At 38.8% G+C, this 25,084-nt stretch overlaps 1 protein-coding gene across 1 annotated transcript in view; it reads right to left on the bottom strand.

The window, feature by feature from the left end:
• Nucleotides 1-5,595: 5,595 nt before the first annotated feature.
• MRPS27 (mitochondrial ribosomal protein S27) overlaps nucleotides 5,596-25,084 on the bottom strand; it is a 160,053-nt gene continuing 140,564 nt past the window's right edge. The window contains exons 9-11 of the mRNA XM_074200629.1: nucleotides 22,792-22,934; nucleotides 9,854-10,015; nucleotides 5,596-8,563 (exon numbers count right to left, since the gene is read on the bottom strand). Coding sequence (XP_074056730.1) covers nucleotides 8,318-8,563; nucleotides 9,854-10,015; nucleotides 22,792-22,934 — 551 coding nt within the window. The 3' untranslated portion in view covers nucleotides 5,596-8,317. The remainder of the gene's footprint in view (nucleotides 8,564-9,853; nucleotides 10,016-22,791; nucleotides 22,935-25,084) is intronic.

The following is a 25,084-nucleotide window of genomic DNA, read 5'->3' on the forward strand; positions in this document are numbered from 1 at the left end:
CAAGAGTACAGAGGAAACAGTAGAAAAAAAGAAAGAATTCTTCACGGAGCTTAAATTTCTTTTCTTTTCTTTTTTTAGGTTTTTTGCAAGGCAAATGGGGTTAAGTGGCTTGCCCAAGGCCACACAGCTAGGTAATTATTGAGTGTCTGAGGGTGGATTTGAACTCAGGTACTCCTGACTCCAGGGCCAGTGCTCTATCCACTGTACCACCTAGCTGCCCCATAAGGACCTTAAATTTTAACTGGAGAAGACAACACATAAAGGAGAACTGAATAGAGGGAAAGCAAGACATCGAGTGTCAGAAGAGCTTCCTGGAGGCAAATGAAGCATATCTGGCTTGAGTCTCTCCAACTTGGATGCCATTGATTTGTTGCTGTTATTCAGTCATGTTTGATTTTTTTAGGGTTTTTTTTGCAAGGCTAATGGGGTTAAGTGACTTGCCCAAGGCCACACAGCTAGGTAATTATTAAGTGTCTGAGGCTGGATTTGAACTCAGATCCTCCTGACTCTAGGGCTGGTGCTCTATCCACTGCGCCACCTAGCTGCCTCATGTTTGATTGTTTGTGACCTCATTTGTATTCAGACTCTTTATAACCTGGTTCCCTCTTACCTTTCTCTCCATTTTCTCTTTGATTCAATGACATTGCTCTCCTTGCTGTGTCTAGCATATGACTCTCCATCTCCCAATATCTCTGCTTCCTGTCCTCCCTGACTTTCTTCAAGCCTAGGTAAAATCTTACTTCGTCTTTCCCAATCCTCACTAATGGCTAATAGTCTTCCTTTGTTGATGATCTCCAGTTTATTCTGTATATATTACATGTCTGTTTTCACATTTTTTCCCCCTTTAGACTGGGAGTAGGATGGAGGCTATTTTGATTTTTCTCTGTATTGTCATCACCAAACACAATGCCAAGCGCCACTATAAGACGCTTAACAAATGTGTGCTGAGGACTTATTTGCATATGTTATAGAAGCAATGTGCTTTCATGGAGGTCCAATTCTGAACTTTGATACTCAGCATGGTACAACAAAGGTATTAAATTTGAATTCAGAAGACTTGAGTTCAAATCCTACTTCTGCAATTTGCCACCTGTGTAATCTTGAGCAGTTCAAAATCTCTTTGGTCCCTGGGTCTTATCAATTGTAAAATGAGATTGCACTAGAGGACCTCAAAATTATCTTCTATCTCTAAATCTGTGATATTGTGACCTCAGTTATGTCTGTTAAAGATTGCTGGGCTCCTCTTGGGTCAATCCTTTATACAATAGGAAGCTCCCAGAGATGAAGGAATCAATTAGGTCACACTAATATGACCAAAATAACTGGCAAGAGGACATTGGTGTGGAGAATTAATTTCTAAGGGGTAAGAAAATTAAATTAAAAATTTAAATCAGAAATCTTTCAAGTTATTTATTTTTGCATCCCTTTCAGCCCCCTCCCCCATTTCCTTAACCTAGCAAGGCATCCTTTGTAACAAAAGTGGAAGGTGAGAAATAATCATTTATTATTTACTATGTCCTACTTATTTTAAGCTCAAAGAATGGAAATACAAGTAAAACAAAAAAGACAGTCCCTGCTCTCAAGGAGGGGGTTGTGGGGGGCATGGTTTTTAAGTTCAGAAAATCAGGAACAGGACTTAGAGAAGACAGGTTGGTGTAGGTCCTTCCACACAATGGTGGTTCCAGGAGGAACTCAGCAGTGAGGAAGGATATTCTGGTGTGAGCAGGTAGTAGGGCTAGTGCACTTTTCCAGGGCCTGTACAAACCACCATGATTATGAAGGCATGGCTTTTGAACTTCAGAAAGTCAGAACCAGGATCGAGAGAATAAAAAAGAGAAATAAATGGCAGCTCAGCAGAAGTAAAATAAACTGATTGTGGCACAGTGTTCTACATAGACGCCACACCTTTTAAAGAAGGGAGAGGTTTGGTTAGTTTTTAAGGACATTTTTTTTTCACTTTAGTGACTGGCTCAAGACCTTCACAAATACCAAAAAGAGCAAATACAGTGAACATCCACAGTGAAACTACTTGGCCACTAACCAGAAAGAAATCTTGGTCTTCATGTTGTTCAGCAGTTAAGCACCATGTTATCTCATAAGAGTTTTGAACATTTTCCCCTGCCAAAGGTTGTATTTGAGGTAATGGAGCAGCTAATTGATTTATTTAAAGTTTTAAAAATTTATTTTGTCATCCATTAGCCCAAATAACTCCATGGGGCTAGGATCAATTATTGATTTGACATCTAATCAGCCTGTGCTCAATCAGCTTCAAAAATTAGCAAATTGCTTTAATGTGTCCATTTTTGGCCCCCAAACCAAATGTTCTTAGTTTTTTGATACTCTACTTCATTCCTGATACAAAATCCCTTATGACAAGTATGGGAATCTATAACCTTTTTTTGTCTTTATTCCACGCCCCATGCCCCCTGCGCCATTTCCAGGCCACACTCAGGGGTAGGGTGATGGGTAAACTGCTTCACTTGCAGGGGAGTGGGGGAAGGGGGGCAAAAAATCCCAAAGCCTGTTTCCTAATTTTGTGTGTGTGGGGGAACTCTATTAGATCAGTCTTTAGCTTGAATATGGGCAGCTAGGGGGCACAGTAGAAAGGAGGCTGAGTTTGAAATCAAGAGGACTCCCCTTTCTGAATTCAAATTTGGCCTCAGATACTTCTATCTGTGTGATCCTGGGGAAGTTATCTGTTTGCCTTAGTTTTGTCATTTATAAAAGGAGATCAAGAAGGAAATGGCAAAACACTCCAGTATCTCTGCCAAGAAAACCCCCAAATGGGGTCATGGAGATTTGGACAAGTCTGAAAAAAGCTTTACCACACTAAGCACTTAGCTTGAACAATAAGGTCTCAGCCCTAAAGCAAAGAGCTTATATTAAGGTACTCATTTTGATTTCTGAGGAGCTAACTAGGTGAACGAGGATCTTGTCTCCCTCCATTTCCCCTTCATTACTGGACGAAAACCTTACTTCTCCACTTAGGGGCCTTCCTACTAGACCAGTTGGCCCAACTGAGCAGACAAGGTAGACAGATCCTAGGTTCATGGTTTTGGAAGTATAAGGAATCTTGGAGCTCACCAAGTTCAACATCTTACAGATGAGGGAGAGAAGCTTCAAAAAAAGGATGGCAAAAGACCAAAAAAAAAAAAGTGGTGCTCAGGGTCTGATCTTTCCTATTCATTTCTATGCCTGAATATAGTAGTCAGCAGACTGACTTCCAATGGGAGCTGTCTCTCTCCAGTACTGAAACCATGAAAGAAACCATAGAAACTACATTCTCATTTTTGTTGAGAAGCAAGAGTCTGCTTTCTCCTAAAAAAAAAAAAGGCAGTCAACATCATTTACTTATTCTCTTATATCTGTGGAATCTTAATATTGGTAGAACTCAGTCTAATTCCCCCATAACTTTGAAGTTTCACTTGCACTGTGCAATTGACAATTATCAATGCTGACAAAAAATAAGAAATAATCAATATTAAAGGCCTGTACAAAGACCCCTGGTAGAGTTGTGAAATGATCCAGTCATTCTGGAAAGCAATTTGAAGATGTGGAAAGTATTGTGGATTTATATTCAGAGTTTAAAATCTTCATTAATTTTGTTGCAGAGATCCCTAATATCCTAAGAAGGCCAATATCAGGTCTCATATACACCAAAATATTCATAGCACTTCTTATGGTAGCATAAGAAAATATGATTATGATGCATGGGAAGACTTATATGAAAGGATGCAGAGTGAAGTTAGAAAAATTTGGTAAAAATCATGATTACCACATAAATGGAAAGAAAAAAATCCAAAATTGAATTCTATAAAATTATAATGATCAACTTCAGTCTTGAAGAGATGGAAAAAACTATGCATCCTTTCTTTTTTCAAGAGGGCCTGGTATACAATTGTGTTCAAAGGTATGGCTCACTGTTTAGGGAATGGGGAAGAGGTATATTTTTAACTTAGTCAAACAGAAGGGAAACAAACTGATGGACTAAAGAGTCTTCTATCATGGAAAGACTTGAACCTTGTGAGGCCTAATTTATCAAATTTACTGCTGTTGCACTTTGCAGTTAAACATACATTTCTTCAGAGTTGGGGTAGGTAGGAAATAAAGGGTGATTTTGACTCTTCTTTTTGCAAAGGATGATGGTTAAACCAGGGGTGTGCCAGATTTAAAAGATCCTCTGATTATTAAATTTTCAGTGAGTATTCACACCTCAGAAATCAACAATGCCATAAATCAAGACTTGCAGTTTATTGTTTTGCTGATTGCCTAGACTTAAGAAAATTTTATGCAGATTCAATTTTTAGCGTATGCATATCCTCCCTCCCACCCCACCAGAACCACTTACCAGCACACCCCTAAACTATTCTATAAACATTGCTTGAGCTCAGAAGGCCCAGAGAATAAACCTGTCACCTACAAATGACTATGTTCACCACCATCATCATAACTGGCATATAAAATATGACACCTTAAGGTCTGCAAAGTGCTTTATCTCATTTGAGCTTTAGAGCATCCTTGGGTCTGCCAAGAAAAAAGATAGCCTGGGACATATTTGGGAAGGATGAGTCAGTGAATAGTGGTAGCCAATAAAGCACAAGGCCTATTTATTTTCATTTTTTTTTTTTATTAACAGACTAGCTACTGCTATAGGCTTTTAAGCAACTTTCCTTTTTTTTTGCTTCTTACTCTATGTATCTATGTGTCTTTGCAGTCACTACCAGTTAAAACCCTTAGGAACCTCTAAAATGGGCTGTGTGCTTACCGTGAGCAAGGAAGAGGCTGGAAACCAACGTCACCATTTTTATGGTCAGAGGATAGAGGTGAGAATAGTTCCATAAATGGCAGTAGTGTTTTTGAGAAGGGGGGGAGCAGTGCTGGCACAGGACCACATGTATTTCCTGAGCCCTTATTGTAAAAAGGTGTCTATGTTTATGGATAAAAAAGTTTTCTATGCAAAATGGGGGCTGAGGAAGACCCCACAGTCAAATGGAGGGAAAGAATAGAAACAAGATGCTTTTGGGGGATATTGGTGCTGAAATCCCCCCACTCCTCAATAATGAGTGTATCTATTACAGACATTTTACTGCACTTCAGAAATATTACATTATTACTACACTATAGAGATGCAAGGCCTTTGGCAACCCTGCATCGAGTAAGTCCTACAGCATATGTTCACGTCATATTTCTTGTGCCACATTAGTTAATTCTTACAGTATTTCAAACTTTTTCATTGACACTCTATCTATTATGGTGATCTATGAGCAGGGATTTTTGATGTTCCAACTGTAATTATTCTGGGATACCCCCCAACAAGCACTCACTCATGGGAGACTGGGAACAATCAATAAATGTTGTTTTTTGATTGCTCCACCAACCAACAGTTCCCTCATCTCTCTTCTACTCCTCAGGCCTCCCTGTGTCCCGAGATAAAACAATACTGAAAGCAGGCCAATTAATAACCCTATAATGGTCCCTAGGGTCAACACAGCAAATTTCAGTCACCTCAACCTTCAGCAACCACCACCCTGATCAATCAGCAGCCATCAACATCCAGGCAAACCCCCACACCCACTCCATCCCTCTTCAGCAAAAAGATTACAACTCATTGAAGGCTCAGATCATGGTTGGCATTTTTAAACAATAAGTATTTTAATTAAGCTATGTACTTTTTAAAAGACATAATACTACCACACGTTTATAGACCATATCAGAGTGTAAACATAACTTTTATATGAACTGGGAAACCAAAAAATTCCTGATTCACTTTATTGTGCTACTTGTTTTATTGCAATGTTCTGGAACTGAATTCACACTATCTCTGAGGTATGCCTGTACATAAAACTTAAACATCTATTTTCACTTTTATCTCTTGGCAACTAGAGAACAATTTGAAATGAAAAAGTGGTGCTGTATTTAAGAAGTAAGCAAACACAATCCCCATGCTCTTCAGCATAAGGAAGAGAAACTTTTCAAAATATACCTTCTTATTCCCAGGATATTAAAAAATTGTTTTTAACCAAGAATTTCATATTATATATACATATATATATAAATGTATAGACACACACACATATATATCTATATAGATCTCTGAAAGAATTAGGCTACAATCTAAGAACTGTTAAATTTTTCTTTATATCACTGATACTTAGTAGTGCCTTACTTTATATCACTGATACTTAGTAGTGCATTACTACTTTTTCAAAATTTAAATTGAATTTCTCTCATTCATTTTAATCCTGCTCAAACCCTTTTTCTCTCTTCAGTTCTTGTTATTGGCTAGAGTGGTATGCTAGTATAAGCTTGGGAGTAGGTAGCTGAGCCCCATGCTTCAAACAACCAGGATCAGACAGTTTCACAAGCTAGGCTTGACTTTACACCCAAAGAAAGTTCTTTTAGGATTTAAGAGTAAAAAAACAAAACCCACTAAACCCATCAGTAATTGAGATTCTGAATTACACCGAGTTCATGGCCTTGCTTTGACTCTTGCTCAAAAACACTGATTGATAATCTCCCCACAGGCCACAACCAGACTGGGCAGAGACTGGATGAAAAAGTAGATGTTAGGGAGATGTTAGGCCATACCTGGTCAGTGAGGGCATGTTCAGACAAAATGACTGCAGAAACACAGAATGTCTTGGGACTCCTTCCAATTCAGTCTGGGATATCTGAGGACACAGAATCCTCCTTTAGAGATTGAGCTGCCCTGAAATGAGTCCCTCTGCCAAGAGGCTGACAGCCTCCATTATTGTTTTGTTTGGCTCTGTTCCCTGAATAGTAATAGATAAGTGGCTCATTGTGGTGGACACGGTTCCAAATTTAGGAGCTCCAAAGTTGGGAGAGTTAAGCTAGGTTTTTTTTTTGGCTGTACTGGTTCTCCATCTATCTTTTTATAATGTGGGTTTGCTAATTTGTTAAAATAATCTGGATTTCTGTTACCCAACTCCTCCCCTTCAACCTGAACTTGAGACTTCAGGGGAAAGATAGTCCCATTAACATAGACTGCTGAATGTTGAACTAGCCCAACTATTCTGAAGGATAATATAGAACTATGCCCAAAGACACAGAAAACTGGGCATATCCTTGGATGAAGTAATATCAGTAACAGGTCTGTATCCCAAAGAAAGCAAAGAAAAATGAAAGGACTTGTTTGTACAAAAATATAATGGTAACAAAGAGCAGAAAATCAATTAAGAAATGGCTGGATAAGTTGTGGTAAATGTAATGGAATACTATTGTGCTATAGAAAATGATGAGCAAAAAAATGGTTTTAGAAAACACCTGGGAAGACATATGAATTGATAAAACATGAACTGAGTAGAATCAGGAGAACATTGGACACAGCAGGACTGCAAGCAGGACCAACTATGAATGACTTAGCTATATTCTGATCAAGACAATGATCTAGAGGACCCAAGATGAAAAATTGCTATTCACTTCAGAGAGAACTGATAAAGTCCGAATGCAGACTGAAGAAGCATGCTTAAAAAAATGTTATTGTTTTATTTTCTTTTGCAACATGGCTTATATGAAAATGTTTTGCATGACTTCACATGTATAATCAACATAATGCTACTTGCCTTCTCAAAGACAGGAGTGGGAGGGAGATAATTTGGAACTCAAAATTAAAATGATTGCTAAAGTTTTGCCTATATGTAACTGGAAAATATTTACCAAAATAAAAATTATTTTAAAAAAGATGGTACCCAACGGCATGTCAGTGATCAAAAGATCATAAATTTATAGTTTAGCAGTGAATCTCATACATAGTAGGTGCTTAATACATATTTATTGGTTGACTGATTATAGATGGAAGGTCAACTAATTGAACCCTAACATTGACAGAGGAAGAAACAGGTTCAGAGAGGTCAGGTGATTTACTGAAGATCACCCAGGTAATTTGTGGCAATACCCAGATTTTGATTCCAAATCCAAGACTCTTTTGACCCTGCCAGGGAATTCTGGAGTTTAAATAAGGAGGCTCATGGGCCATGACCTGCTTCTGTAAGTCCCTGGGGAGGCTGAACTGTTGGAAAGAGCCTAAACTAAGGGATTTGTGAATAAACTGTTCCCCATACTTTGGACTTGTTTCATTCTAGAAGTCCTCACAGGGTGATCCCTGTGCATGAAGACAGATCTGCATTGCAGCTGTGCAGCTGGGACCTGAATTCAAATCTAGCTTCAGATGTGTCTGGCCCTGGGTAATCTCTGGGCATAACATTTGTAAAGTTAAGAAGGCTGCAGATGACTGGTACCCTTCAAAGAGGGAGCAGTAAAGGTCATTGCTTGGCTGGGCAGGCCAGCAGGGGCGGGACTAGGCCTTGGCCTGGGCCTCAGCCGCCCTGTGGGCCTCCTGCTGGAGTCGGGCCTTTTCCCGGGTGATCTTCTCCCTCTGGAGGAGGTCGGCCTGCTCCTGCTCCCACCGCTTCAGCTTCTGCTCATAGTCCTGGATGTCCTGGGCCTCACAGGCCGGCAGCTGTTCCTGCAGCAGCTGGGCAGTCAGGGTGGCCAGGGATTCCGGCTCCACTCTGCCCCCAGCCTGAAGCTGGGAGCACAACACCTGCTTGAAGGGGAGGAAGAAAGCAGATTACATAGGCATGTAAAGATGAAAAATCCTCAGCACTGCTCACAATAACTAAGGCAATAATGAGAATCAACAGCAAGACATGCCCATAAAGGATAGAGATTTGCTCTTTCCCGCTATTCTGAATAACTAAGCTTCAATAACTACAGCCACTGGTAAATTGTCCAGAAAATGATGCCCGCCTCTTGTGAGAACAGGGTCTGTTTCATATTTATGTCTCTGTATTCTTGCACATAGAGGGTGCTTATGAGGAACACAGAGGATCTGGTTTTAAAATCCTAGCTACTACCAACTATTCTGAGATCTTGAGAAAGATGCTTAAACTCTCCAAGGAGTTTTTCTCATTAGTTAAAAAATAAATGAATACACAGAAAGATAGAACTAAGTGATCTGTCAGGTCTCCTCCAGATGCAATCATTATCATATAATCCCAACTAATTTACTCAGATACTTACTCTGGGCAAATCACTTTGCCTGTTTGTCTCAGTTTTCACTGTAAAGTGGGGATCATGCTAGCACCTACCTCCCAGGGTCAAATAAGATGATACTTCTAGCACAGTGTCTGGAACACAGTTTGAACTATATATTGGTTTTTGTGCTCATTTGTTTTTCAGTCATGTCTGATTCCCTGTGATCCCATTTGGGATTTTCTTGGCAAAGATGCTGGAGCTGTTCGTCATTTCCTTTTCCAGTTCATTTAACAGTCGGGGAAACTGAGGCAGACTAGGTGAAGCAACTTGTCCAGAGTCACACAGCTAGGAATTATCTGAGACTGGATTAGAGCTCAGGTCCTCCTGGCTCCAAGTTCAGGACTCTATCCATCTTCTTGCCCCCTGGGCTATATGAATGTTATTATTTTTTGTTGTTGTTTAGTTCATTTTATCCAGAGTCTATTTAACTGTACGATCCTAGAAACTGCATTAAATTCTAGTCTCCAAGAGACACCGCTGGCCACCTCAGTTCCCAATAGCTTTCTGAGGTTCTATCCAGGATAGGCATATGCAGTGATGACAGCAAGAAATAACCACATCCCATCTGCCTATGTGTTGAAGTTTCTTTAGCATGTCAGAAAACATGCCAACCTATGAGGCACAAAATATATGGCTATTGACAAACTACTTCCCCGGGCAAACCAAACTTGGACTTATTAGTTTAAGGGAAGAAAAGAAAAAAGGCACACACAGAATCCAATAGACCTGATCTGATGCTTGTCCTAAGAGATTCTTGTAGTTTGAAGGCAGGGGGAGAGGAAGTAACAAGACTTGCCTTAAAGCGGTCCAGGTATTGGGGTAGTCTGGTCTGCTCACTCTCTGTTATGTCCAGCTGATCACTTGGTTCTGCTTCCTGGGCCTTGACTTCAGACTCCTGAGTCCCTTCTGACGGAGGTCCATCTATCAGAGATGTCAGCACCGTCTCCAGCACATGGAGCTGTGAAACAGAAAGATCAAGAGTGAAGGTCTTCTCCACACTCACAATTTGTTGCCTCAAAGCTGGGTCTGCTCCAGAGAGCTAGAGGAGTCAAGGCTGACACAAACAGGGCCAGGGCACTTGGGAGCTGTCTGGGGAATGGGTGCTCTTGTCAAATCCTGGAGTATATAAATAAATTTGTTTCACATTAAGAAACACCCCATCAGATGATGCGGCAAATTTAGTACAATGCAAATATTTCTGAGCATCCAAAAATTATATATCAAGTGGGTTATTTACATAAGCAGGTCAGCACTGTGGCACCTGACTTCACTCCTGGCCCCAATAAGGGAAAAAAGATGTCACCTTCTTTTTGGGCAGTAAAATGTCTTTCCTGTTCATCTCAACCCCCTCCAACCTGGGCAGTGCTGGAAAAAGGAGGAAAAGAGGTAAAGAGAAAGGAGAGAACAAGGCAGTTGCCATGACTTAGAGGACAAAATGCTAACCAGACCCTCATTTGTGAGAAAAGTTTGAGCTGTGGGGTTTTAGTATAAAATCAGACCAATTTCAAACCACCAGTGGTGGGGGAAATATTATAGGAAATTTAGCATTGGAAGGCACCTTGGAGATGATTCAAAGTGAGGATTATTTCTGGGGGGGCAGGTTCCGAGAAGTCAAAATTATGTTCATAATAATATTAAGAGTTTTTAATGTCAGATATGGTAAATATAGATAGATACAACTCAGAACAATAAAGGCTCTTTAATGGGGTGGTGGAGACCTCAATAATTTTTAAGGGGTGGAAAGGAACCCTGACTCTAAAAAGTTTGAGAATAGCTGATCTAGTCCATACCATTCATTTCTAAGATCACACAGGTAGTCACAGTTTAAATCCATTTCCATGTATTTCCAGGTCTGCATTAAGAATATGAGAAAGCTTTTTTTTTTTTTTGGCCCTCACGGACGCTTCTGATCAAAAGCAACAGGGACCAATAGATGCCATGATCATTGGAGATTGGATGATAAGACTGTTTTCTGTGGCTAAGGGCAGTGGGGGTGACTTCTCATATTCCAGTGAATCTGCCAAGGTTTCTGTCTGCCTCACAGTGGAGCAAAACTCAGAAATATTGGAAGGGCTTTTATCATCAGTAATACATCAAACCAAAAGCTCCATTCCAGACTGAGTAAGTACAGAGAGCTGAATCATATTCCTAAAGAATCCAAATCAGACTCCCTTTGAAAGGGAGTCCTGTCCTTTCATAGGCTTTATGGACAATTGCGAATGCTCAAATTACCAACCTTGACTAAAACAAGGTTAAAACAGGAACACACTTAGAAATATCTATCTTTTTGGTTTCGTGCATTGTGATTTATTCATAGCTAGCATAGTTGTATTAGGAATGAATTCTCAGAGATCAAAGCAGAAAGAAAATGAAATAGTTTCATCAAAAATCTGATTTTATGTGTTGGTAATGAACCAGACAGGTAGCTATCCAGGATGCTCTGCTACTGCTAAAAGTTGGCCAAGACATTTTTCTGGTGCCTGTGTAATCTGGGTCAAATAAACTCACATCTGAAACCCCAATCTGGGGGATAACACAACATTTTGTCCCAAGGGATTCTACTATATGTGTCTAAGCAGGTCCAGTTCAGTACATGCTCCTTTGGCTTCTTACAGGTTGGGTTGAATACAACCACTCAAGCCAGCTGAGTGGGAGCTAGGGTCAATAGTAAAGAGAATGATTTAAAAGAGTTTCTGCCTAGAGGAAAGTCCATTCTAACTTCATTTGGTGTACCCACCACCTCCAAGACCTTTTTTTTTTTTTAGGTTTTTGCAAGGCAAACGGGGTTAAGTGTCTTGCCCAAGGCCACACAAGGCCAGTGCTTTATCCACTATGCCACCTAGATGCCCCATCTAAGACCTTTCTTTACAGAGGGCAGGAACCAGACTCTGGGCTCAGCTGCTCTTATTTGCATCTGCCTGCTTTCCATAGGTCCCCACACGATGTCAATCCTCCTTTACTTTAATGCTTCCTTTTGTCTCCCTCTATTAGACTGTAAGCTTCTTGAGGGCATCTTTATACTAATTATCTTTATACTAATTATATCCCCAGATGGTAGAGTCTCTTTATTCGATCAGACTGGGTGAGAGTGCTGTACAAAACCATGAAAAAGAATGAGGAAAAACAAAAAGCAAGAAATACAGATGACCACTCCTCACAAATATACACACAGTGGTTACATGTTGCCTCTCCCTTAGAATGAATGTCAGATCCTGGAGGGCAGGGACTTAATATAAATACTATTACTTAGAGGAATCATGAGATACTCCTATTTCCAGTCTTTCCTAATAAAGGAAGCTTTCATCTACTGATATTTAGCAATTCTTGCCAATCCAGAACATAACCAAAGAAGCAAAATTAAACAACAATTATAATAATATTCCTCCTGAACTAAGTCAGAAAAGAGATATTCCAATCTCATACTGTCCATTAAAATTTAATGCCCTTTAATCAGGAGAATGCTTCAGGCCTAGTCACTTAGATCTTATTTGCTCTTATTTTACAAAAAGTTTTAATAAGCTTGATAATCATGTTCCAGAGCAGGGTGAATTAAAAGCAAGCGGTAAGGAGAGAAGAGGCAAAGTGCTTTAGTTAAGGCATTCTGATCATAGGACAAAGTGATAGCTGACATTCTGAAAGCAGAGAGAAAAGGGGGAGGGGGAAAAAGGCATAAGAATTAAAAAAACACAGCAGCCTGGGGTGGGGTGATGGAGTTGGTATAAAGCAGTCTTTGTACAGTGCCAAAAAAGGGTATACCTATTTCAAGGGCCCTTGAAGGCATTACTACATTACAGCACAGTCACAATAATATTTGATGTTTATGATAATGCTGACTTATTTAAAAATATTTCAAATATAAACTTAACAAACCTCAAATAAAATGGGCATTTCTATCTACAAAGACTAGAAGGGATCATACATGAAGTTGCAGATCTCTACTGTACCCTGCCAGTTTTTCTGTGATAATCCTAACTTATCAAGAAAACTTACATGAAAAGGATATATCTATATCTATATCTATCTATCTATCTATAGACAGTTGGGTTTGTAATAACATTTAATATTTCCATCCAAAATTGTTCAAGTAAAAAAAAGTTATTCAGAAATTTCTGTCATCTAGACAACCTTTGCTCAAAAAATGACTGCTGATTAAGAATTCTCTAAACACTATCACTAATTTTATAAAAGGGAGAGTTCCCCCACTATTTTTCCTTCCAATTAGTCTGTCTACAAGGTATTTTAGGATCTTCTTGGGGAGAGGGAGAGGAAGAGCAACATTGTAGAAATGAATGAGAAGTGATATTCAGTTACTTGATATTTAATTTTTCTGTCCGGACTTTAATAATAATAACAATGATGATGATAATAGTTAGCATTCATAGTCAGTGCTTTCAGGTCAGCAAAGTCCCTTATAAATATTATTTCTTTTGGTCTCCACAATCTTAAGTAGCAGCTACTGTTTTCCCCATTGTTATTGTTATTGTAGTTGTTATGCCTATTCAGAAGTAGCTGGATACTACAGTGGATAAAGTGCTGGGCTTGGGGTCAGGATGATCAGTTAAAATCTGGCCTCAGACACTTATTATCTATGTGACCCTGTGGAAGTCACTCAACCTCTGATTGCCTCAGTTTCTTTAAGTGTAAAATGGGGATAGTAATGGCACCTACTAACTCTGGGGGTCATGAGGATTAAATGAAATAACTGTACAGGCACAATGCCTGGCTATTATTGTTTTTTTTTACAGTTGATGAGAGAAGTTAAGTGACTTGTCTGGGGTCACATTGCTAGTAATATCGGAGGATGGATTTGAATACAGGTCTTTCTGCCTCCAGGTAACAGAGCTGTATTCCCTGTGAAAATGTCAGTCTCATTAAACTGTCCCTGTGGCAGCTGATATTTCAAGCCAAATGATTAATATATTATAACTCGCTTACAACCTTATTAGACTCAACATGGGATATATTCTCACACCAGAAAGGCTCTGTGTTTGAGGATTCAATACCAAACAGACCAAGAAATATCATAATTAGGTTAGCAAGTTAATAAGTTGTCCACCCATAGCAAAAGTTCATAGTAAGAGCTCACTCAATCCAGCTCAAATCACAGAATCAAGGAATCTCCAAGTGGGAAGGAAACTTGGAAAACCACACAATCTGAAAAAGGAACCTTGTCTGTGACATCTCTGAGCCTCCACTGGAAGACCACCAGTGAGAGGGACACAACTCCTCATGACATGGTCCATTCATCATCTGGCTGGCCTCAATTGTTAGAAAGTTGTCCCTTTTATCAAGCTGAAATATTTTGCTCCCAATTTCTGTCCTCTGGGAGCAGGTAGAATGAGTCTAATCCTTCTGATATCCTAGGGCAGCCTTCAATCTCCCATGTGCACACGTGTACATACACATACTTCCCCACCCCATGTGATTATGTCTAATAACATTCTTCTAATACTTTCTAGTTTTCTTTTGACTCTTATGTTTTTATTTCAGAATTCCTACTCATCTCTGGCTTTCTCATAAGAAATGCTAAAAGCCGTCCATTTCATTAAAGATTTATTTTTACTCCTTATAGGATTATAGTCAGTTTTGCAGGGTATGTTATTTTTGATTGTAAGCCTATTTTTTTTTTTTTTTTGCCATTTGGAATGGATTCCAAGATGTCCTCTCATTTATAGTAGAAGCTGCCAGACTTTATGTGATCCTGACTGTGGACTTTTGGGACTTGAACTGCTTTTGGGTTGCTTATAGTAGTTTTCCTTTGCTGTTGAAGTGTTGGATTATGGCTATGACATTTCAGAGACTTTCCCTTTTGGAATTTCTTTCACAGAGTAATTGGTTGATTCTTTCTATATTTATCATTTCTTCTCTTTTTATATCTGAGCAATTTTCATTAAAGATTTTTTAGAGTTATTGAGATTTTCAATAAAGCCAAAGATTTTTAAATTATCTCTTTGGATATGTTTTAGGTCAATTAAAAATATCAAACCATACATTTAATTAAAAAATATCAAAACATGTATTTTATTTTATTTTTTCAGTCTTGATTTTGTTCCAACATTTCTTGTTTTATGGAGTCACTGATTTCTATTTAAGTCCATTCTAGTTCTCAAGGAGTCTCTTCTTGGATAAGGTTCACCAATTTCTCTTCTAAGCTATTCATTCTCCTTAGAAATCCCACCTCCCACCAACTACAGTTTTTTAGCTCTTGTTTCATTTCTTCAATGTATTCATGTGATTCTTGTGGAAAATCAATTCTCTAACCCCTCCCCCTTGAGGCTCTGCTTTCAGTTGTTATAGAATTAATCAGCACATTTTCAATGATTTTTGATAATGGTTGGTGTTTTTAAAATTTTACTTATCTTTCCTGAATTAAGCTCCTGAACTGGCCATTTATTCCTAAATGGAAGCTGTTTCAGGATCAGGCTCCTCCCTTTGCTTGGTCTCAACTTGGGTCATTTTCTCAGGGGAGCAGTCCACTGTCAGGACTTCCAGACAAAGGCCATTTCCTGGCTCTATGTGTACCACCTGGAACACTCTGCCCCTGCTCAGAAGCTACTGTGTTACTGGTGGGTCCCCTTTCCTTCTGCCCTCTCACTTCTGAATGATCACAGGTCTAGAGTAGAAGTTGTCACTTTATAAAGTTTCTCATTAGATCTGTTGATCACTGTTTGGTCTAGTATGATTTTAAAGGGTTTGTTGAAGTAGATATGTGAGAATAGGGTGCTCTGGACCCCAATGAGGCAGCCATCTTGGCTGGAAACCTCACGACCCATTCTTGATGGAATCTGGCTAGTGCTCAGTGATTACAAGTTTCCTTCCTAAATATTCATCCTTTATAATGGATTAATTATTCATTTAAGAACTTTGAAGACATACTCCCCTCTTCTCTGTGCTGCTATATCTGTTGACTTGGCTATCATAGTTCAGCTGCCTTTTCACTTTGTAACATCTCTTACCATGCTGCGCTCTTCTCCCACTGGTGAGATCTCTCTGGACCCTCCATTTGAGGAATGGGACCTTGGCTACCTGTGTTTCATTCTTGCTCTTGACTCTCCAGGCTAGTTTTCAGCTGCTTCTGACCCCAGAGCTTCCCTAATTTCCTTGAGTCTTCTTATCATGGAACATACATCCCTCTGTCTTGTCAACCCCCTCTCCCATTGGCAAGTTCCTTTTGGGGTCTTCACACTGAGAATGGGATTTGGCTGACCATGCTTCATTCCCTTCCTGGCTGTGCTTCTGACTCTGACTTGGCCAACATGACCACATGCAAATAACTCCTGTCATTTTTCAACTCCTCTTACTACATTGTTCTCCTTTATTAGGTAAGTTACTTGAGGTTAGGGCTTGTCATTTTTTTTAACTTCTATTTGCACCCCCAGGACTTAGCACAGCAGTAAGTAGCATCTATTAAGAGTTCAATAAACATTTATAGCCAAGACTATAGTTTGCAGCCTTGTCCCTCTTCTTTCATTTGGAAAACCAGGACACTTGCTTTTCTCTGGTTTTATGGTACCTCACTTTTTACTGGCTCTTTCAAAGGCAAGCATCATAACTACAGAAACCAGTTGCACTGTACCAGCCACCTCTTTGGACAAGGGTCTTGAACAGCTATAAATAGGTAAAGCAGACCAGTAGAGTTTGTTCAGAACTAGTCGGTGAGATGAAAAACTTCCTTTAATCCAACCAAATGGTTTTGTTGGGGCATTTATTTACTTAAAAGAGCCTATAGTTAAAGGGAAAAGATCTTTGTGCTTCTTTAGTTGAATGAATTGAGCATTGCCCTCATAGGGGAAAGTACAACTGTACTGTTGCTAAGAACCCATCTTTATCTCTCAAGGACACTCACAGGAGCAAAAGATAACTTTTCTATGCATGTCCTCAGTTTGCATTAAGATGTAGGAATGTTGGGGCAGCTGGGTGATACAACAGATAGAGTAACAAGGTCTGGAGTCTGAAAACTCCTCTTCCTGAGTTCAAATTTGGCCTCAGACACTTGCTAGCTGTGTGATCCTGGTTAAGTCACTTTATCTTATCACCCTCCTCCCCTAAAAGGAAAAAAAATGATGTAGGAATATTTAAATAAACATCTTAGGGACTTCCAGCCAAGATGGTGGAGAGAAGACAGGCACAGTTAAACACCTGAATCTTCTTCTCATCAGACTTGGCTTAAAGTCAACTTACACATACTCAGTTAACTTATAAAACATCTAACCTTTCAATTATTAAAAGGGGAAAAGGAGAGGGGGGGCGGAGAAAGGGAAGGGGAGTGGGGGGAAAAATAGGGGAAATAAAAGGAAGGGAAGGGAAAAGGGAAAAAGGGAAAGGGGAAAGAAAGGGGAGGGTGTGATACAGGAGGGAAAACACACTGAAGGGGGTGGTATTCAGAAACAAAATACAGGGGAATATGGATAAAGTGGGGGGAAAGGGGGGAAAATACAAACAGAGGGAAGATAGCATGGAGGGCAATAAAGAATTAGTAATCATAACCTTGAATGTGAATGGGATGAACTCTCCCTTAAAACATAAGCGAATAGCAGAGTGGATTAAAAACCAGAATCCTACAATATGCTGCTTACAAGAAACTCATTTGCGGCAGAGAGCTACATATAGAGTAAAGGTAAAAGGTTGGAGCAAAATATATTTTGCTTCAGCTGAAGTAAAAAAAGCAGGGGTAGCAATCCTTATCTCAGACAAAGCAGCAGCAAAAACAGATAGCATTAAAAGAGATAAGGAAGGAAACTTTATCCTCCTAAAAGGTACCATAGACAATAAAGTCATTTCAATATTGAATATATATGCACCTAATGGGACAGCACCCAAATTCTTAGAGGAGAAGCTGAAAGAACTACAGGAAGACATAGACAGCAAAACTCTACTAGTGGGAGACCTCAACCTCCCGCTATCTGATCTAGATAAATAGAATCATAAAATAAACAAGAAAGAAGTTAAGGAGGTAAATAGATTGCTAGAAAAATTAGATATGGTAGACTTATGGAGGAAACTGAATGGGGATAGAAAGGAATATACCTTTATCTCTGCAGTACATGGAACTTATACAAAAATTGACCATGTACTAGGACATTAAAAACTTAATGATCAACTGCAGAAAGGCAGAAATAGTGAATACATCTTTCTCAGATCACAATGCAAAAAAAAGTCATATGCAATACTGGGCCAAGGAGATACAGACCCAGAACAAAATGGAAACTGAATAACCTCATTTTAAAAAATGAGTGGACCAAAAAACAAATTATAGAAAGAATTAACCATTTTATCCTAGATAATGATAATAATGAAACAACATACCAAAACCTATGGGATTCATTCAAAGTGACTCTCAGGGGATATATTATAGCTCTAAATGCTTTCATGAATAAATTGGAGAAAGAGGAAATTAATGAACTAAACATGCAACTAAAAAAATTAGAGAAAGAACAAATCAAAAATCCCCTATTAACTACCAAATTAGAAATTCTAAAAATTAAAGGAGAAATTAATAAAATTGAAAGCAAAAAAACTATTGAATTAATAAATAAAACCAAAAGTTGGTATTATGAAAAAATGAATAAAATTGATAAACCTCTGGTCAATTTGATTAAAAAAAAAGAAAACCAAATTGCTAGTATTATAAATGAAAAAGGTGAACTCACCATCAATGAGGAGGAAATTAAAGTTATAATTCGAAATTATTTTGCCCAACTCTATGCCAATAAATTTGATAATCTAAGTGAAATGGATGAATATTTACAAAAATATAAGTTGCCCAGGTTAAATAAAGAAGAGATTAAATACCTAAACAACCCTATCTCAGAAAAAGAAATTCAAAAAGCCATTATTGAACTCCCTAAAAAAAAAATCTCCAGGGCCTGATGGATTCACAAGTGAATTCTACAAAACATTTAAGGAACAATTGGTTCCAATCCTATATAAACTCTTTAGAAAAATAGGGAAAGATGGAACTCTGCCTAACTCTTTCTATGAAATCAATATGGGACTGTTACCTAAACCAGGAAGAGTTAAAACAGAGAAAGAAAATTATAGATCTATTTCCTGGATGAATATAGATGCAAAAATCCTAAATAAAAATCTTAGCAAAACGATTACAAGAAGTCATCACTAGGATAATACATTATGATCAAGTAGGATTTATTCCAGGAATGCAGGGTTGGTTCAATATTAGGAAAACTGTTAGTATACTCAATTATATCAACAACAAAACTATCAGAAATCATATGATCATATCAATAGATGCTGAAAAAGCTTTTGACAAAATACAGCATCCATTCCTATTAAAAACACTAGAGAGAGCGTAGGAATAATGGACTGTTCCTTAAAATGATTAGCAGTATCTATTTGAAACCATCAACAAGCATTATATTCAATAGGGAGAGGCTAGAGGCATTCCCAATAAGATCAGGGGTGAAACAAGGGTGCCCATTATCACCACTACTATTCAATATTGTATTAGAAATGTTAGTGTCAGCAATTAGAGAAGAAAAAGAAATTGAAGGAATTAGAATTGGGAAGGAAGAGACAAAACTCTCACTCTTTGCAGATGACATGATAGTCTACCTAGAGAATCCCAAGAAATCATCGAAAAAACTACTGGAAACAATTAGAAATTTTAGCAAAGTTGCAGGTTATAAAATAAACCCTCATAAAGCCTCAACTTTTCTATACATGTCTAGCAAGAAACAACAGGAAGAGCTAGAAAGAGAAATCCCATTCAAAGTAATCTCAGACAATATAAAATATTTGGGAGTTTATTTGCCAAGACAGACTCAGAATCTTTTTGAAAACAATTATAAAACACTTCTCACACAAATTAAATCAGATTTAAATAACTGGGCAAATATCAACTGCTCATGGATAGGTAGAGCTACTATAATAAAAATGACAATTCTAACAAAACTAAACTATCTGTTTAGTGCCCTACCAATCAAAATTCCAAAAACATTACTTTAACGAGTTAGAAAAAATTCTAAGTAAATTCATATGGAGAAATAAAAAGTCAAGAATTGCCAGGAGCTTAATGAAAAAAAGTGCAAAAGAAGGAGGTTTAGCTCTACCTAATCTAAAATTATATTATAAAGCATCAGTCATCAAAACTGTTTGGTATTGGCTAAGAAATAAGAGTGGTGGACCAGTGGAATAGACTAGGTGTAAAAGCAGGAGATAATTATAGTGATCTGTTGTTTGATAAACCCAAAGAGTCCGGCCATTGGGATAAAAACTCCTGCTTTGATAAAAATTGCTGGGATAATTGGAAATTAGTATGGAAGAAACTTAGATTAGACCAACACCTCACACCCTTTACCAAGATAAAATCAAAAACGTTACAGGACATAGACATAAAAAACAATACTATAAGCAAATTAGAACATCAAGGACTAGTCTACCTGTCAGATCTATGGAAAGGGGAGCAGTTTATGACTAAGGAAGAGTTGGAGAACATCACCAAAAACCAATTAGATGATTTCGATTACATTAAATTAAAAAGCTTTTGCACAGATAAAACCAATGTAGCCAAGATCAAAAGAAATGTAGTAAATTAGGAAGCAATCTTTATAACTAATGATTCTGACAAAGGACTCATTTCTAAAATATACAGAGAACTGAGTCATATTTTTAAAACAAAAAGCCATTCCCCAATTGACAAATGGTCCAAGGATATGCAAAGGCAATTTACAGATGAGGAGATCAAATCAATCCATAGCTATAAGAAAAAATGCTCTAAATCATTATTAGAGAAATGCAAATTAAAGCTTCTCTGAGGTACCACCTCACACCTCTCAGATTGGCCAGTATGACCAGGAAGGATAATGATCATTGTTGGAAGGGTTGTGGGAAATCTGGGACACTATTACACTGTTGGTGGAGCTGTGAACTCATCCAACCCTTCTGGAGAGCTATTTGGAACTATGCCCAAAGGGCAACAAAAATGTGCATACCCTTTGACCCAGCAATACCACTACTAGGTCTATACCCTGAAGAGATGAGGAAAAAGGGTAAAAACATTACTTGTACAAAAATATTTATAGCAGCCCTGCTTGTGGTGGCAAAGAATTGGAAATCCAGTGAAGGTCCTTCAATTGGGGAATGGCTTAGCAAACTGTGGTATATGTATGTCATGGAACACTATTGTTCTATTAGAAACCAGGAGAGATGGGATTTCAGGGAAGCCTGGAGGGATTTGCATGAACTGATGCTGAGTGAGATGAGCAGAACCAGAAAAAACACTGTACACCCTAACAGTAACATGGGAGTGATGTTCAACCTTGAAGGACTTGCTCATTCCATCAGTGAAACAATTGGGAACAATTTTGGGCTGTCTGCAAAGGAGAGTGCCATCTGTATCCAGATAAGGAGCTGTGGAGTTTGAACAAAGTGCAAGGACTATTCCTTTAATTTAGGAAAAAACAGATATCTTATTGCTGGATCTTAGTATTTCTTAGAATTTTTGTCTCTTCCTTAAGGGTATGATTTCTCTCTCATCACACCCAATTTGGATCAATGTACAACATGGAAACAAAGTAAAGACGAACAGAATGCTTTTCGTTGGGGGGGGGGGTAGGGGTAGGGAAGCAAGATTGGGGGGAAATTGTAAAACTCAGATAATATCTTTAATAAAAATAAATTAAAAAAATAAATAAACATCTTAGAAACAAACAACACCTTTTTGGGCAAAACTGACTAGTGATTACAGAGATGTTACTTTCAATCATTTGCTGGTTATATTCAGGGTGGATGGTGATGAAAACTTTTCCTACCAGTAGCTTCACAGCTCTAAGTCAGGGCTCTGAACCCTTGTTGGGTCCTGAACCTCTTCAGTAATCTGGTACATTCTACAGATTCCTTTTCAGAATACTATTTTGAAATGCATAAAATACAATAACGTTCTTTTAAAGTAAACCAAGTATATCAAAATGCAGTAATCAAAAAACAGCTTTCCAGACCCCATGTTAAGAGAGCTGTTGTTCACTTTTTCAGTTGTGGCCATTATTCTGTGACCTCATTTAGAGTTTTCTCTGCAGACATAGCAGAGTGGTTTGCCATTTCCTTCTCTACTTATCATTGGGATGAGAAAACTGAGGCAAACAGGGTTAAGTGACTTGCCCAAGGTCATATGCTGGTAAGTGGTAAAGGCTGCATTTGAACTCAGAAAGAAAAATCTCCCTGACCTGGGTCTGGCACTGTATCCTTGGTGCTACCTAGCTACTCTTACTCTAATGCTAAGAGAAGCCCTGGTCTAATGGGTCAGCATGAACTGAGATTCTTACTGCTTGTTTGCCAGTGTCAAATACTGAAAATGGAGCCATTATTTTGAGTTCAGTGAATATAGCCATCTCATACAAAGACAAAGGAGTGCAATTGAAGAAGCTAAATGTTTCTGCTCTTTTGTAGGGGCAAGGGGGACATACATGCTTGATTTCAATGTAGGTCCTCCTAACTCCAGAGCTGGTGCTCTATTCACTGCTCCACCCAGCTGCCCAGATAAGCTAAATTTAAAATCTTATTAAAAGTCTGCCAAGAGCAGAAGATGAGATCACAGTGGAACTGGAAAGGACTACAGATGCCATCTAGTTCAACTGTCTCAACTGACTGATGAAGGACTGATGTTCAAAGGAGTTCAAATGATTCACTCAGGTTTGCAAGATTTGAATCTATGCCTTCCCAATTCCAAGGCTGAACCTCTATCTACTCTGCTGAGTGATCCAGAATGAAAAAACTTACAGCTTCTTTACATAACTTCATGTCTCCTGGGGAAGATGCGACTTGCTCCATGACCTTCAGAGCTCTATCCAGATACCCTGGGATCCACATTAAAGGCATGTCCCGGAAAACGGCCCGCAGTCCCTGGCGCAATTCCACATTTCCTGTCATGTAAAAGAAATAGAGATGAGAGAGGGGAGGGATGTTCACTGAGTTCAGCCGCACCTGCCAAAATCTCACCCATCCTTCAAGGCTCTGCATGAATGGTGCCTCCATCCAGAGCCTTTCTTTCTTACCCATCAGAAAATCGATCTTTTCCTCCTCTGAGCCCCCTAATTCCTTAACCATTCTTTTCTCTTGGTGCTTCCTATCTCCTGCCTGGTACTCTGGTTAGGTTACTTGGGTTCTTATCTTGATGTCCTTGGGAACTGCATCTGGGCTTTGACTAGATGTTCATGAGTTTCTTGCATAGAGTAGATCTGCCCCTAATTTGCTCAATTCATGGACATGTGTGGTCTAAGGCTCAAGATAAGGAAGCATGGGCAAATGCAAATTAGACATGCTTCTAGAAGTTCTATCAAATGTGAAAAGGCTGTTCTTTCTCCCCTTCCTTCCACCCTCCCATTTCATTGGTTTCAAAACTCCTATGACAAAGCACAGCATAGATTTTATAAAGGATAACTACTTTAATATACATACAAATCTTACCACATTTAATATATAAGATTTCTTTTTCTTTTATGATTACAGTCATTTTTCAGTCAATTCTGGCTCTTTATGACACCCTTTGGGGTTTTCTTGGCAAAGATAATGGAGTAGTTTGCTCTCCTGTTCATTTTATAGATAAAGAAATTGAGGCAAACAGCATCAAGTGACCAGGGTCACACCAGATTTGAAACCAAGTCTTCCTGATTTCAGGACCTAGTTCTTTATCCAATGTACCACTTAATTGCCCTATTATGAATTAATATTTAGTAAATGTACATGCTTTGTAGGAAATCCTTTCATTAATCCCAGAATTCATCTGTAAAATGAGGGGATTGGATTACATGGCCATTAAGGATCCTTTTGTTGCTCTAGATCCATGATTCTTTGAGTTTAAATGAGGACTAATTTGTCTGTTTGTTGGGAGAGCACTTCAGTAAAAGTGACACTAGGCCTTCCTCTGGGAGCTCATATCAGTGTATAATAGCAGTCAATGATAGGAAGTCATTCCTGCTCAACTACATACCCTTGGCTATAGGGAGAGGGTACTTTTTCATCCTTGTGGAAAAAAACTCCATTATTTTCTACCTTCCCCCTTCAAAAATAAAAGGATCATCCATTGGCCATAAAGGCCAGAAATTCAGGTTCAAGTTCACAGGAAGTTAAAGTGCTAAAGGATGGTATCCATGTTGATCTTTTGTACTGAAAGGGAGACAATGGGGTCTTTGGCTGAAAATGCAGGCTGGTGAGTACTTGGAAAGCAGGACAGTCATAGGGTACCTTTGGGAGAAGGGGACTTAAGAATCAAAGGGAAAGAGGGGCTTTGTCTTAGAAGGTCTTAGGGACCGTCAGTTCTCACATCATAGGAATCCATAGCCTCCTTTTGGACTTTCCTGACAGCCTTCCCTTTTGGAAAAGGAAACATGTGCTGAGCTAAGATGTGAGAGTTTTGGGAAAAGGAGCTATACATCTTCACAAACAACTTTTCCTATGGAAGTGATTGCTCCTGGGGTGGTTGTTATTGTTCAAGTCATTTCAGTTGTGACCAACTCTTTGTGACCCCATTTGGAATTTTTTCAGCAGATATAATGGAATGGTTTGCCACTCCCTTGTCCAGTTCATTTTAAAGATAAGAAAATTGATATGGAGTGAAGTGACTTGCCAGAGTCACATAGCATGGAGGGAAGATGAGGCTTTTGGACTCCAGGCTCAACACTCTGTGTGTTCACTGTCCTACTCAGTCACAGGTCAATGCTAGGGTAATGATGACCAAATCAGACTGGGATGGGCTGACTCAGCACTAACCAGATACTTTTGTTTTACATTTTACTAGGAAACTACAAAAGGAAGCACACATACAAAGCTCATCCGGCTGGGGCTAAATTTAGACCTCCCTGATGTTTCGGGGCTGGTCAGCAGCCACTGTGTCTCTCACTCTTAGGGAAGCGGCTTGATTGCTGTTGGCAGGGCTGTGTGATGCATGGTGTGGCAGGAACTAGCTTTTGATCAGACACCCACTGGTGTCAAGAAGTCAGATATTGCCCTAAGACATCAAAACAAATTTTTCATGATCCAGTAGCTTCCTGAATAATCTATGCCATGTAAAAAC

Source organism: Macrotis lagotis, chromosome X (genome assembly GCF_037893015.1).
Source record: "Macrotis lagotis isolate mMagLag1 chromosome X, bilby.v1.9.chrom.fasta, whole genome shotgun sequence".
Taxonomy (NCBI): Eukaryota; Metazoa; Chordata; class Mammalia; order Peramelemorphia; family Peramelidae; genus Macrotis; species Macrotis lagotis.